We start from the raw sequence: 16027 nt of genomic DNA, 5'->3' as shown, positions 1-16027 counted from the left end.
CAAGATGTAGAAGGGTGTGAATAGTATGCTATCATTCTGAGTAATCAAGGGAATAAAATTATATGTTCATATTTTTTTGTATTTACATAAAGAAACCCTGAAAAGTAATAAGAAACTAGTTAAATGACTACCTACAAGGGGAAAGATAGGGACCTTTTTTAATGTTGTTTTGATATCAGAACCAAGTGCAGAATGAATTCTCTTTTTTAAAAACTTCCTCTAAGTAAATTAAAATTTAAAGTTAAAAATAATCACTCATTACAAAAATAAATAAAATGCCTCAAATGAGATATAAGTGGGAGGAATCTTCCTTGGAACTCCACTGTAAACTAAATAGGCTATGCATCTATTGAAACAAATAAATGGGCAGGTTTGTTGAGCTAAAAAGCAAAATTGTAATGCCTCATAAGTGTTCTAAGTTCCCTATGGCAATACAGTACTTCCAATGGCTTAGCAGAAAGAGCACTGCACTAGGAAGAGAGGGTTCTAGTTCCAGCTGCATTTACTAGCTGTGTGATGTTACAAAGTCACTTCTAGAGCTTCTGTATCCGTATCTGTTAAATAAGGGCATGCAGAAATGACTCTGAGGTCCCTTATTGTGTTCCATTACTCTTAAGTTACCCTACATGTATATATGATATTCCAATCCAGATTGTTATCACCACAGATTTTCCACTTCTTTGTTTCCTGGCCTTAGTATAAAGCTTTGTAACACTCAGTGTTAAGGGAAAGGAGTTTTTTAATGTATGACTTTAGTAATAATCAATAAATAGCACTGAGAAGCATGGAGGCTATAAAAAGCAATCAGCGTGGAAGACTGATCATACTTTTCTCTCTACTTCTGTATATGTATGAAATTTTCCTTAACAAAAGGCTAAATAAAGAAAAACCCCAAAATGCTCAAAAGTCACAGGAAAAATACAGTTAGGCCTATTTTCACAACAAAGATCTTAATTGAGATATCAGATTTTTAAGCTAAGTATCTTAGTCTTTGTAAAATTTAAAATCATAAGCAATATTTGTTATGAGTAGACACTAAGCTAGTAATATATATGGTTGCATCAATTTCTTGGTTTTTAACTGAAGGCTGAGTTACTAAACCTCTATAGGGAGAAGCCTTTTGTGTATGGAAAGATCCAAGTGCCCCCTTTTGAAGGTTAAAAGGCAAATTTTCCTATCTTATGCAAATAGAAACTAATCTAATAGTTTATATTACAGATTTTACTGAAATTATTTTTAAATTAATTTGACTTTTAAATTAACCTTTGACTTTTTGTATTCAGGTAGCATGTAATTTTTAAGACTTAAAATAAGTTTTAAAAAACTAGGATAAAGTTTTCCTGAAGCATATCTAGAAAACTTTTTGGACAGATATGTGTTTTCACACATATGAAATCAATGCAATAATAGTCAGTGTTGCAAAGTTATGGATGTCACTGACCAAAAAGACTTTGACAGTTGTATTTAAGATATTATGCTTCTCTCAGCATAAAAATCAGGACATTTTCACGAACTTTCTCTGGAGCTTCCTATTACTAGAGTATTAAATTATTAATACTATTGTCCTCTCAAGGACAAAGTAAGAACCAGGACCCTGGCTTCCTTGCCCAGTGGTCTGGCACCAGGAAGTGTTGCCCTACCTGTTCCAAGGAGCTAGCTGGATTCAGCCACGGGGTGGACTTTCCGATGCTGGATGAGGTTGCAATGGTAGATGAAGTTCTTGCCACATTCGTCACATTTATAAGGTCTTTCTCCAGTGTGAATTCTCTGATGCTTAATGAGGACAGAACGTCGACTAAAGCTCTTACTACACTGATTGCACTGGTAAGGCTTTTCCCCCGTGTGGATCCTGAGATGATGAAAAAGCCCAGCGTTCTGGCTAAAGGCTTTGCCACAAACGCTGCACTGGTAGCGCTTCTCCCCAGTGTGGAGTCTCTGGTGCTGGAACAGGCCTGACCGCTGGCTGAAGGCCCGCCCACACTCATCACACTCATAGGGTTTCTCGCCCGTGTGCGTTCTCTGGTGCTCGATAAGGATGGAATTCTGGGTGAAGCTTTTCCCACATTCACTACAGATATAGGGTCTTTCCACTGAAGAGCTTCCCCGTTGCCTCTCCAGTCTACCTTCATGGTCACAGGTCTCTCCATATTCAGGCACCGGAATAGTATCACCATTCAGTTTTTCAGATGCCTCCACAAGCAATTTCTTTTCTTTAGACAGCTCCCTCTTTGGGGCTAGCTCCACATTCCAAGTTCCAGTCTCACTGTCTGAAATAATAAATGGATTACATGAATGTTGTATTTCCAAAGAAAGAAAAATACTGGTCAGGAGAGTGGGTGGAAGGGGACAAGCAACCATGTTTTCTATTCACTTTCCCACTCTTAACAATTATACCTGGGCTTCAGTGAGAAGATGCCCTGTATGACAACTGCCTGTTTACTGTCTACCTCTCCCACCAGACTGTAAACTCCCTAAGGGCAAGGGCCACATCTACCTTGCTCATCACTGTTTCTCCAGTACCCACCACAATGCCTGGCCCACAGCAGACACCAAGTGAATGCACTGAATTGATGACCATTCAGGGAATGACTCAGACTTCCTGAGCAAATTCTAATCCTCACCAGTCTCCTGAATTGGGCACACCCCTCGCAAGTTCCACTGAGGCCGCTCTTCCAAGGTTTGGAGCTGGCTGCCTGATGACTCCTGGGCTGTTCCTAGAGTTGCTTTCTCCTTCACAAGCTCCTTTTGTTCATGATCACGGGCTGGGACCTGGCAAAAATTAAGGACAACTGGGAACCAAATTATCAGGAAAGACACTGCAAGGCCCTCTCAGGATCAATGGATAGGAAAAGATGGATCAAGAAACTGGCAAAGAGAAAAGGTGGAGAGATTAAAGAGTCTATTACAGATCAAATCAGGTGTAAAAAAATCCATCTTTTCTTCCTCTTCCTCTTACTGCACTGAAACCCCATGCTTTACCATACAAGCACAAATCCTTGTTCTCCCTTCTTCCCACCTGCTCTCTTGGTTCATCCAGCTCTCTCTCCAAATCCTCCAGCACAATTACCGCCTCTTCTCCACTCACTGGGCGGTGCTCTCTCACCCAGGCCTGGAGCTCCTCGGGCAGGATGGTTAGGAACTGCTCCAGCACCAGCAGCTCCAGGATCTGCTCTTTGGTGTGCATCTCTGGTCTCAGCCACTGATGGCAGAGCTCCTGGAGTCTTCGAAGAGCCTCTCGGGGCCCCGGTGTCTCCTGGTAGCAGAATTGTCTGAAGCGTCTGCGAAAGATCTCTCTGGTATGAGGGTTATCTCTTGACAGGTCAGATTCTTGGACCATTCTTATGTGGTCCCCCTTTTCCTCTTTTACTTTCACTGCTAGAAGTCCCTTGTGCATCTCTGGAGTCTGAAAGGCCAAGGCTGTGGCTATTTAGAAAAAGAATCTAATCTTGATAATTCCCTCTTGATTTTTTCTTCTGGAAATCCCAAAATCTAAAAAATAATTTGCAGGAAAATAAAATGAAGAAAATCCTTTTTGCTTGTAGGCACTGGAAGTATTTATACCCAAATCAGTAACTCTAATGAAGAACATGAACACATGATTAATAATAAGTGATTATGCAAATACTGGTGAAGGTAGTATAGGAAGGAAAACAAAACCAAAACAATGCCCCCTCCCTGAGTTTTATTGAAGGGACTGTTTGATCATCCTGAATGAATCAACTTAAATAAATCAGTTTGAATATACTGGGTTTTCCATTTGAATGGCAAGATACTAGACTCAGGCAGTTTTTAGTTGAATGGAGGTAAACAAACACTTTGGTTCCAAGATGTCACAGAAGGCACTAAGACTCAAGGAAAAGGAAAGAAAAAGGAGTAGGGAGGGAAAGTAAAGAAGATAAATAAATAGAATAAGGAACAACAACAAAAAAATGTGCCTGGGGAAAAGAAGCTGAATCCCTTGAAGCAGGTTAGGCCTGGAGGAAAGAGATGTCTGCTTGGAGCAGGGAAATCTGGAATTGAAACTGATCCCCAGGTACCCACTCCACAGTCTTGGGCTTCAACCCTTTGCGCTTTAGTCTACTTAATCTGTAACATAGGAATCCTAAAGTCAACCTTGTCTACCTTTCTAGGTTGATATAGAAATTAAATAAGAGCACAGATAAAGAGCACAAAGAAGCAGGCAGTTTGGTAAACTCTAAAGTATTATAAATTATCACGACTGTGGGGCTTCTCTGGTGCTTCAGTGGCAAAGAATTTGCCTGCCAGTGCAGGGGACATAGTTTCAATCCTGGGTCCAGAAAGATCCCACATTCCGTGCAACTAAGCCCGTGGGCCACAACTACTAAGCCTGTGCTCTAGAGCCCACGAGCAACAACTATGGAGCCCAAGAGCCACAACTACTGAAGCCCATTTCTCTGCAAAAAAGAGAAACTATAGAACCGAGAAGCTTGAACACCATAGCTACAGACCAGCCCCCTCACTCACTGCTAGAGAAAGCCTGCATGCAGCAGTGAAGACCCAGAGCAACCACAAATAAATAATCTTTTTAAAAAAATTAATTACCACTATTACTATTTTTCTTATAAAATTTTCAAATACTTTCTCATAAATTTTATTGAAAGATAAAATGAATATCCTAGAGATCCAAACACAATGGCAAAAGAATCAGAAAGTAGTCAACTGGAGTGATCTTGGCTCATAGATAGTAAAATGAAGGAAATATTAGTTTTAATATTTTTAAAATATAGAATTTTAGCTCTTTCTTCCCTTCTAATTTCTTGGAAACTGTTTCTCTTTGAAGTTCTTCAAGGATGGAGAGTGGGCAACTGTATGTAAAATAAGTGCTAATAAAGAGACAAATGTCAGAATTTCCAGTGGTGGAATTTCCAGTGGTGATTCAGTGAGTAAGACTCCACACTCCCAATGCATGGGGCCTGGGTTTGATTCCTGGTTGGAAAACTAGATCCCACATGACACATCTAAAGATCCTGCATGCTGCAACAAAGGTCAAAGATCATGTGTGCTGAAACTAAGACCCATAGGGAAATAAATATAGGGAATAAGCATGGGGAAATAAATATAAATTTTTTTTAAAAAGAGACAAATGTCTATGACCACTTAACCTCCACCTGTAAAAGAATGAAACTAGAACACTTTCTAACACCATACACAAAAATAAACTCAAAATGGATTAAAGATCTAAATGTAAGACCAGAAACTATAAAACTCCTAGAGGAGAACATAGGCAAAACACTCTCCGACATAAATCACACCAAGATCTTCTATGACCCACCTCCCAGAATATTGGAAACAAAAGCAAAAATAAACAAATGGGACCTAATGAAAATTAAAAGCTTTTGCACAACAAAGGAAACTATAAGTAAGGTGGAAAGACAGCCCTCAGATTGGGAGAAAATAATAGCAAATGAGGAAACAGACAAAGGATTAATCTCAAAAATATACAAGCAACTCCTGAAGCTCAATTCCAGAAAAATAAATGACCCAATCAAAAAATGGGTCAAAGAACTAAACAGACATTTCTCCAAAGAAGACATACAGATGGCTAACAAACACATGAAAAAATGCTCAACATCACTCATTATCCAAGAAATGCAAATCAAAACCACAATGAGGTACCATTACACGCCAGTCAGGATGGCTGCTATCCAAAAGTCTACAAGCAATAAATGCTGGAGAGGGTGTGGAGAAAAGGGAACCCTCTTACACTGTTGGTGGGAATACAAACTAGTACAGCCACTATGGAAAACTGTGGAGATTTCTTAAAAAACTGGAAATAGAACTGCCATATGACCCAGCAATACCACTTCTGGGCATACACACTGAGGAATCCAGATCTGAAAGAGACACGTGCACCCCAATGTTCATCGCATCACTGTTTATAATAGCCAGGACATGGAAGCAACCTAGATGCCCATCAGCAGATGAATGGATAAGGAAGCTGTGGTACATATACACCATGGAATATTACTCAGCCGTTAAAAAGAATTCATTTGAATCAGTTCTAATGAGATGGATGAAACTGGAGCCCATTATACAGAGTGAAGTAAGCCAGAAAGATAAAGAACATTACAGTATACTAACACATATATATGGAATTTAGAAAGATGGTAATGATAACCCTATATGCAAAACAGAAAAAGAGACACAGAAGTACAGAACAGACTTTTGAACTCTGTGGGAGAAGGTGAGGGTGGGATGTTTCCAAAGAACAGCATGTATATTATCTATGGTGAAACAGATCACCAGCCCAGGTGGGATGCATGAGTTAAGTACTCGGGCCTGGTGGGCTGGGAAGACCCAGAGGAATCGGGTGGAGACGGAGGTGGGAGGGGGGATTGGGATGGGGAATACGTGTAACTCTATGGCTGATTCATGTCAATGTATGACAAAACCCACTGAAAAATAAAAAATAAAAAAAATTAAAAAAAAAAAAAGAAATTAAGGACAGAGTTTATGTGGCATTCTTTGACCACACTCCATTCAGTAATGATTAAGTATTTATTGAACTATGATTCTGGATGCTATGTACCAGAAATATGAAAATAAAAATTATAGAGAAAAAAAAAAGAGACAAATGTCTATGACCACTTAACCTTATGAACAATCTTAATCAAGACAGTAATTAATTAAGGCAGTTTTCTGAAAGAAAAATAATTAATTATGTGACCTAGTGATTTCCAAGCACCATTTTTAGGCACAGGCTTTCAAACTTTTTTGACCAGGACCTTTAGGAAGAAACATTTTATATTGTGACCCAGAACACATATATATATGCATATGAGTATATGCTTGTGCATGTGTGATATACACAAACACAAAAATGGAAATAGTTGGGTTTTTTTAAACAAAATACCATGTATACTTACCTTATGTGATATATACTCTTATTTTTAAAATCCTATTTTGTAAAATGAAAAAACAAAAAACCCTGGTCATAGCCCACTATATAGATTACAGGACCCACATAGGGATCATGACCTATAGTTTTTCAAACATTTTTGTTCTAATTTTAAGTAAAATTACTGTAATTTACTGTAGAAATAAACCTACATCATTCATAAGTATTGGCAGGCATCACAAAATTTAAAAAACTAAGGATAGATTATTTAAGTTGTTAGTGAACATTGATCATACTACAACTAAAAGAAAAGTTAAATTTATATTGCCATTATTGATTATAGTCATCAAAGAAAAAAAAAAAGCACACTGGTATGAGACAGCATCCTTCTGGGTAACCTGTGAACATTATCCCTTCACAAATTTCTAACATCTTTGGCTTGCTTGACGTCTATAGACCACCTCAGGAAGAGTGGAGACAGTTTCTACTCAAAAGATAGGATCCCTGAGTTCATGTTTTCCCCCAACTCACCACCACTCTGACCACCACATTATCTTTTTCTGTTGAACTTTTCATACACCAATTCATTCACTTAGCAAATATTTACTCAAAGCCTACCATATTCCAGGTACTCTTCTGGGCTACAAACAAAAATAGTTTTCACCTCAAGGAATTACAGTGCTTTTAATGTACCAGGCACCATTTTAGATGCTTTACATATATTAACTCAATTAATCCACAAAGCAACCATAAGTAAGGTACTATTATTAACCCCATATTGCAGATGAGAAAACTGAGGCATAAAGAGTCTATGTCATTCACCCAAAGCATCACAAGTAGTTAGTGGTGAGGCTGCAACTCAAATCAAGGAAACCTACCTTTAGAATTCATAGTCTCAATCACTATACCACTGTCTCTCTTCTATGTAGGGGGAAGAAGGGGAAAGGAGAACAAAAGAGGGTCAGAGGGGCCAGGTGATAATTAAATGTATGTCAACTAGTGATAAATCCTATGCAGAACAATAAATGTAAAGGGTATAGTAAGAGGGAAGAAAGGTTTCTATTTTATGTGGGTTAGTCAAGGAAGGTCTTGTTGATAAACTATTATTTGAGCAGAGACCTGAAGGAAGTGAGGAGCAAGTCATGGGACCATCTGGAGAAAGACTATTGCATGCACCAGAACAGTGAGTTCTTGGAGGCACGAACATGTATGCATATTTCAAAGAACAGTGAGTTAACCAATGTGGCTAGAATAGAGAAGGCAAACAAGACAGGAACAGGCAATGACGTCAGGTTAGGAACAGATCATAAAAAGCTATTATAAGGGTTCAGCCTTGTACTCTAAGCTGCTGGAAGTTTCAAGCAAGAGGGGTGATAAAATTTTACTCAGTTTTAATATAAAAACACAACTGGCTGCTGCTACAAAAGATTATGGGGAAAAGCAGAAGCAGGAAGGGAAGCTAAAGTAATAATCTAGGGGCGAGATGATGATAGCATGAACCAGGTCTGCTGAGCTTGATCTAGGGTGAGAAATTTTGGGATACAAATTACTCAATTAACCAAGAATGGGTTCAAAGGAATAAACAACCACTTGTTTAATCAACCTTTTAGTTCCCTGAAAAATATCTTTCCTATTTGCTACCTACTCATCTTGGTTTCAAGTCAAAGTTTTTCTGTTCACAGACAATGCAACTGAAGCTTTGAGCTCTGCCAATAGAAAACCATTTCTGATATGCGTGGGTGCTAAGTCGCTTCTGTGTGTCTGACTCTTTGCGACCCTATGGATTGCAGCCTGCCAGGTGCCTCTGTCCATGGGGTTCTCCAGGAAAGACTGCTGGAGTGGGTTGCCATGCCCTCCTCCAGGTCATCTTTTCAACCCAGGGACCCAACCCGCGTCTCTAATGTCACCTGCATTAGCAGGCAGGGTCACTAGCGCCACCTGGTGCTATTCTGGTACATGGTGTTTCAAATCTCCACTCAGTTTCACTAAGATCAATTTCCCTCTTCTCTTGTCTTCTTTTCTACTGATCAAAGCACAACACCAGCGAGTGGGTGGGAAAACAGGTGTACACACACAAATGAAATGGCTGTTTCATCAGGTTTGCAGACGGTACACGTCCTCAAATATATTTCTCTCTCTAAACTTAAATTCTAACTAGAAGTTCAGGATTACTAAGGCGCAAAAGGGGTAGGACCATATTCAAATAAGGGAACTCACTTCCCTTATAATAAAGCTAATAGAGAAAAAAAGGGCTGAGTCAGCACGGCAAAGGGTTTAAGAAAATGGACTCTGAAGTCAGACTCCTTGGATCTAAATCCTGACTACACCCCATTACCAGCTGTAGGACCCGGGACAAGTTACTCAACTTCATTTTTTTCCTGGACCTTAAAAAAAAAAAAAAAAAGGTAGGGGGAGGGAGAAGTAACATACTACTAGTGTCTACCTCATAAAGTTATGAGAACTAAGATAATATCGGAAAAGTGCTTTGAACAGTGCTGGCGGACACGTAAGTTCCATTTAAATATTCGTGTTTTTTTTAAATCAACAGTTGGCAAGAGCCTATACATTTTTTAGTGAATCAGACTAAAAGAGGCTGTGGCAATGTTATAAAACTATCATGCTCGTTGTTTAAAACAAGCCCCCAGTAGAGGATGGCAGCCGTGGGAAAATACAAACCATTCTGGCTATCGGAACCTAAATCTTATCCTAGGATGCGGGGAAGGAGAGTTCCGAAGGGCACCGGTGCTAGGACCGAGTGTTTGAAGGGCTCAGAACAGACGAAGGGGAGGGGGGTGGGGGCACGGACGCTGACTTTCAACTAACAAGGCCCTTCCAGGTGCCGGGGCAGCCTCCTCTGCCCCTCACCTTTCCGGCCAAGCCCTGGCCAAGAAGACCCGCTGCCTCCTCCCCACACCCAGTCCAGAGTCACAGCGCACAGTCCAGACTTTTCAAAGGCCCTGCGGTAGCCCGACTCCGAAGCTCACCGGGGCAGCCGAGGCACCACCTCTGAATCCTTGACAACCGCAGCCTGGATAATGATAAACTACAAAGGCCGGAAGTGCGTCACGCCGCGGCTCTCAGGGTGTGTTCCTTCTAGTAAGCCCGGAGGTTTTCACACCTCTGTGGTCGCCGCTCTGAATCCCCTGCTAGGCGTAGGGGGCTGGGGGTAGGGAAATACAATAACTGTCCAACACAGGGTTTTCTGTACACTGTCTCATTTACAAATACGAACTCACTTATTCTGCATAACAGTCCTGTGGGTTCGGCATAATTATATCCGTTTAGCAGACAAGAAACCTAAGGCACATTCTGCCTACATTTATCAATTACTATTTCCTGCAAAGAAAGCTTTGTGTGCACCTTATTTTCTGGCACAAGCTATTCCAGGCTCATTTTATAATTTTCCTGCCTTAGACCTGGAATCCGCCATTGCTATATGAAGCTGTGGTTCCTTTTAATGTAGAATGATATACAGAAACTAAGATCTGAATTTTGAATAATAAGCTCATTGCTACTGGGATAGACCATTGTTTTTAGGCCCTATCATTAGAGTTTTTTTTGAGTAACACATGCGTGCGTGCTAAGTCGCGTCACTGGTGTCCGACTCTTTTGCGACCCTATGGACTATAGCCCGCCAGGCTCCTCTGTCCATGGGGATTCTCCAGGCAAAAATACTGGAGTGGGTTGCCCGGCCCTCTTCCAGGGGATCTTCCTGACCTAGGGATCTAACCCGCGTCTCTTATATCTCCTGCATTGGCAGGTGGATTCTTTACCACTGCTGCCACCTGGAAAGTCATCATTAGACCTTGGGGCTGGAATAAAACATACATATGATAAGGATTTTGTAAAATATTTTCAATTAAAATGCAACTTCACAGATTTGTTTTTCATTTTCACCATTGCACATTTGATCTTCCCTTCTTCCACAGGAAAAAACCCTGTTCCCAACAACATCCATATAGTCACTCAATTTGCTCTTACAATATATATATTTTACATTTTCAAAATTAAAATATCAGCATCATTAGCAATAACACACCTACTATGTACAGTTCAAAATTTCTTTGCTTGCTTTATTCTTGAATTGTATCCCATTAAGGGAGATAGAGTACGTATACATAACTTATTTGAATTCTTTTCTCTGTGTAGTTATGTTATAAACTTGATATACAGTTAGTCATTTGTTTCTGTTTTATTCAGTTTCAAGATTTGCTTTCCTTTCTTCCTTCTCCTTTCAGAATATGCAAAACAGTTCAAAATTGAAATTACATAAAAATATACTTTCAGAGTTTTGTTTCCATCCCTAACTCTTTTATCCCATATATACTCTTGCCCCATTTTTATTAGTTTTATCCTTTCCTTCTTCCTACTTCCTTCTCTCATCCCTTCCCTTCCTTTCTTGTACAAAAACAAACTTTTACCCCTTTATATCTATAAATAATGTTATATATACTCTTTTGCATCTTACTTTAATAAACTGGTGCATGTGCATGCTCAGTTGCTTCAGTCGTGTCCAATTCTTTGCAACCCCATGAACCGTAGCCTGCCAGGCTCTTCTGTCCATGGGATTTTCCCAGCAAGACTACTGGAATGGGTTGCCATTTCCTTCTCCAAGAATAAGCTGGAAATTATCCTAAATCTGTTGGTGGAAATAGTCTTTTTCTTTTACAGTTACACAGTACTTCATTGCATTGGAGAAGGAAATGGCAGCCCAGTCCAGTACTCTTGACTGGGAAAAATCTCATGGACAAAAGGAGCCTGGTGGGCTACCGTCTGTGGGGTCACAAAGAGTTAGACATGACTGAACGACTAAGCACACACAACATTGTTTTTTTAACCAATCTTTTAGGGATGAAAAGTGAAAGTGAAGTCACTCAGTCATGTCCGACTCTCTGCAATGGACTGTAGCCTATAGACTCCTCATTCATGGGATTTTCCCATGAAAGTGGAAATGGAGTGGGTTGCCATTTCCTTCTCCAAGAGATCTTCCCAACCCAAGCATTGAACCCGGGTCTCCCACATTGTAGGCAGACACTTTACCATCTGAGCCACTAAGGAAGTCACCAGGGAAGAACACACACCATTGTTTTTTAACCAATCTTTTAGGGATGGGTATTTGGATTCTTTCCAGTATTTCACTTTAACAAATAATGCTGCAATGAACAATGAAAGAGAGAAGGGAGGTGTCTTTGCAAGGGTTGTATCATTTTGCACTATCAACAGCAATGTGAGATAGTGCCTGCTTTCATGCAACCTCCCTAATTGTATGTTTTCAGGCTTTTGAATATTGCCAATCTGATAGGTCATTAGGTATTGTATGCAGGTCAGGAAGCAACAGTTAGAACTGGACATGGAACAACAGACTGGTTCCAAATAGGAAAAGGAGTACGTCAAGGCTGTATATTGTCACCCTGCTTATTTAACTTCTATGCAGAGTACATCATGAGAAATGATGGGCTGGAAGAAGCACAAGTTGGAATCAATATCAATATCAATATCAATAACCTCAGATATGCAGATGACACCACGCTTATGGCAGAAAGTGAAGAAGAACTAAAGAGCCTCTTGATGAAAGTGAAAGAGGAGAGTGAAAAAGTTGGCTTAAAGCTCAACATTCAGAAAACTAAGATCATGGCATCCGGTCCCACCACTTCATGGCAAATAGATGGGGAAACAGTGGCTGACTTTATTTTGGGGGGCTCTAACATCACTGCAGATGGTGATTGAAGCCATGAAATTAAAAGACGCTTATTCCTTGGAAGGAAAGTTATGACCAAACTAGACAGCATATTAAAAAGCAGAGACCTTTGTCCATCTAGTCAAGGCTATGGTTTATCTAGTAGTCATGTATGGATGTGAGAGTTGGACTATAAAGAAAGCTGTGCGCCAAAGAATTGATGCTTTTGAACTGTGTTGTTGGAGAAGACTCTTGAGAGTCCCTTGGACTGCAAGGAGATCCATCAGTCCATCCAACTGATCCAAAGCAGATTAGACCTGGGTGTTCATTGGAAGGACTGATGTTGAAGCTGAAACTCCAATACTTTGACCACCTGATGTGAAAAGCTTACTCATTTGAAAAGACCCTGATGCTGGGAAAGATTGAGGGCAGAAGGAGAAGGGGACGACAAAGGATGAGAAGGTTGGATGGCATCACTGACTCAATGGACATGGGTTTGGGTAGACTCCGGCAGTTGGTAATGGACAGGGTGGCCTGGCGTGCTGTGGTTCATGGGGTCGCAAAGAGTCGGACACGACTGAGTAACTGAACTGAAAGAACTACAAACTAAATGTTAAAATCCCTGTTAAAAATGAACTCATGGTGCCAAATGTTGGTGAGGATTATGGAGAAATGGAAATTTTCATACACTGTTGATAAGAGTGTAAATTGGAAACACCATTTTTGGGAAATTCTTTGGTATATCTATTGAAGTTGAATGTGTGCATATTCTATGATGCAGGAGTTTCACTTTTAGTTATACTGCTGCCAGCAATGTATATATATTTACATCTGAAGACACTTTAGCTGCATTTTTATAGTTCTAAACCAGAAGCAACCCAAAAGTCCATTAACAGCAAGATGAGTACAAAAATGGAAGTTTATTCATAAAATGGAATACTATGAATGATGAAAGTGAATGAACTACAGCTACAAGCCATGGTGATAAATTTCACAAACGTAATGATGAGTGAAAGAAACCAGACACAAAAGATGCATATTTCATGATTCCATTTGTATAAAGTTTAAAACAGGGAAAACAAATCTCTGTGTTAGAAGCCACAAAAGGGAGTAAGAAAGGAATAGTTAGGGAGGGAGCACGACTGGGGTCTTCTAAGGAACTGCTAATGTTCTATTTTTTGATGTTGGTGGTACTTGTGTGGGTGATTTCACTTCGGGAATTTCATTTAGCTGTACACCTAAGATTCGTGTACTTTTAAAATATATATATTTCAATAGCTTTTATTTTTTTAAATCAAACCATTTTTACAGATGAAGAGACTGAGAAATGGATTTAAATTATTTTTCCTCAAGGCTTTTAAATATTATTATTATTACTGAAAAATATTGTCATTACTGAAGTTTAGTGAGTTTAAGGACACTCCAACTCAGGAGTTTCATCAGTTCTCATTCCCCGGTTTCCTCTTTTCCTTCTCCTTATTCTATTCCTCCCCTCTTAGTAACCATTAGACCACTGTATCTCCGGGTTCTCATTTTGTTCCTTGCATCTGTTATCATTCATTCATCCATCTATTCACTGATCTTTTAGCACACATTCATTAAGAGTAAGTACCTGCACTTTAGAAATCAAAATGCCATGACTTTATGTAGGACTGAGGCAGGCTGTTAATTGCCCACTAAGTAAGTAACTCCTTTTTATTAGATAATAGAACTCGAATTTTTTGTCTGTGTCCATTGGCACCTGGAATAAAGATTAACTGAGCAATGAAGTTTGGAGAGCTTCCTAACTGGTGACCACACTGAGATGCAGGGGAGGCATGCCCTGAAAGTGAATGGATGCTCTGCCCACCGCTCCTCCCTGTCATATCTTGTCCTATGCATATCTTGAATTTGGCTATTCCTGAGTTATATTTTTTATAATAAATTGGTGCATGCGTGCTAAGACACATCTGACTCTTTGAGATCTATCGGCCATAGCCCTCCAGGCTCCACTGTCCATGGAATTCTCCAAGCAAGAATACTGGAGTGGGTTGCTGTGTCCTCCTCCAAGGGATTGAACCTATGTCTCTTAGGTCTCCTGCACTGGCAGGCAGGTTCTTTACCACTAGCGCTGCTTGGGAAGCCCCAAAAAGATGCTTTTTCTGCCAAAACCCAAGATTGAACCACAGACCTCTAGATCTTCAGTCTAACACTCTCTCAACTGAGCTATTCCAGCCCCAAGATAAGTTGGTAAAAGTATGTAAAATGTTTCCTTGAATTTTGTGAGCTGTTCTAGCAAATTATCAAATCTTAGGAGGGAGTTGTAGAAGCCCTTGACTTTATAGTTGACTGGTCAGAAGTACAGGTGGTCTGAATTTATTATTGGCTTCTGAAATGGAGATATGAGAGCAGATACTTAACTAGATGTGAGCTGAGAAAGGGGGTGGGAGCAGGAGCCAGGAGACTGGAAACAGTCCATCTTGTGGCGACAGGAGTCCTAGAGGCAAAGAAAGGCTGCAATAGATGGGAATTTCTGGTCTCTGAATGTAACCTTTTGCTCATTATGCCCTCATTACAATAAAGTTAGCCTTGCAGAAAAGAAGTACCCATCATGCACTGACACCATGACACTTCTGCTCAAGACCAAACAGGGGTGAAAATCCCTCTACCCCTGGGGAGGGTAGAGCTGGGATGAAAATCAAGAGATTTGACCCGAAACCCCTGTCTCTTCAATGAATATTTTCTGTGCAGTCATTTTCACATTCCATATAACCAGTTTGCTGAAGGAACTCAGAGCAGCTGCTCACCTGATCCTGCCCACTCTCCCTCCTGAGAGTGTACTATTGCTCAATAAATTCTCACTTTGCTGTCTTAGCTTCCCTGTCTCAACTCTGAATTCTTACTGCAAAAGATGAGAACCTACTCTCCAGTAATAAAATTTTGTGGAATTGAGCCCTTAATCTGTGGGGTCTATGCTAACTCTGGGTAGTGTCAGAATTAAATTGAGGGGACTTTCCTGGTGGTTCAGTGGTTTAAGAGTCCACCATGCAATGAAAGGGACACTGGTTCCGTCACTAGCCCGGGAGGATCCCACGTGCCCAGGGAAACTGAGTCCATGCACCACAACTAATGAGCCTGTGCTCTGGAGCCCACACTGAAGCCTATGCACCCTGGATCCTGTGCTCCACAACAAGAGAAGCCGCTGCAATGAGGAGACCTCTCATTGCAGCCAGAAAGAGTAGCCCCCACTTGCCGCAGCTAGAGAAAGCCTGCACTAAGCAAGGAAGACCCAGCACAACAAAAAAAAAAGAATTGAACTGTAGGACATCCAGTTGGTTTCAGAGGACCAGTTATTGTGGGGAAAAAACCCAACGTGTTTGGTATCAGAAGTGGTAAACAGAACACACAAAGGTTTTCTTGACTTGACTTTTGAGCATGATCTTGATGGAACATCTATTTCCAGGAGGATATATTTCATGTTATTGTTGAGCTTTCCTATTCAGAATAAAGCA

At 40.3% G+C, this 16027-nt stretch overlaps 1 protein-coding gene across 1 annotated transcript in view; it reads right to left on the bottom strand.

Annotated features, from left to right (window-relative positions):
- Positions 1 to 3462, bottom strand: part of ZSCAN12 (zinc finger and SCAN domain containing 12) — a 36392-nt gene extending 32930 nt beyond the window's left edge. The window contains exons 1-3 of the mRNA XM_065912005.1: positions 3017 to 3462; positions 2622 to 2769; positions 1641 to 2267 (exon numbers count right to left, since the gene is read on the bottom strand). Of these exons, the coding sequence (XP_065768077.1) occupies positions 1654 to 2267; positions 2622 to 2769; positions 3017 to 3394 (1140 nt within the window). The 5' untranslated portion in view covers positions 3395 to 3462 and the 3' untranslated portion in view covers positions 1641 to 1653. The remainder of the gene's footprint in view (positions 1 to 1640; positions 2268 to 2621; positions 2770 to 3016) is intronic.
- Positions 3463 to 16027: the final 12565 nt, after the last annotated feature.

The sequence above is a fragment of the Muntiacus reevesi genome, chromosome 20 (assembly GCF_963930625.1).
Source record: "Muntiacus reevesi chromosome 20, mMunRee1.1, whole genome shotgun sequence".
In the NCBI taxonomy this organism is placed as follows: domain Eukaryota; kingdom Metazoa; phylum Chordata; class Mammalia; order Artiodactyla; family Cervidae; genus Muntiacus; species Muntiacus reevesi.
The sequence above is the reverse complement of the archived record's forward strand: the minus strand, read 5'-3'. Positions and strand labels throughout refer to the sequence as shown.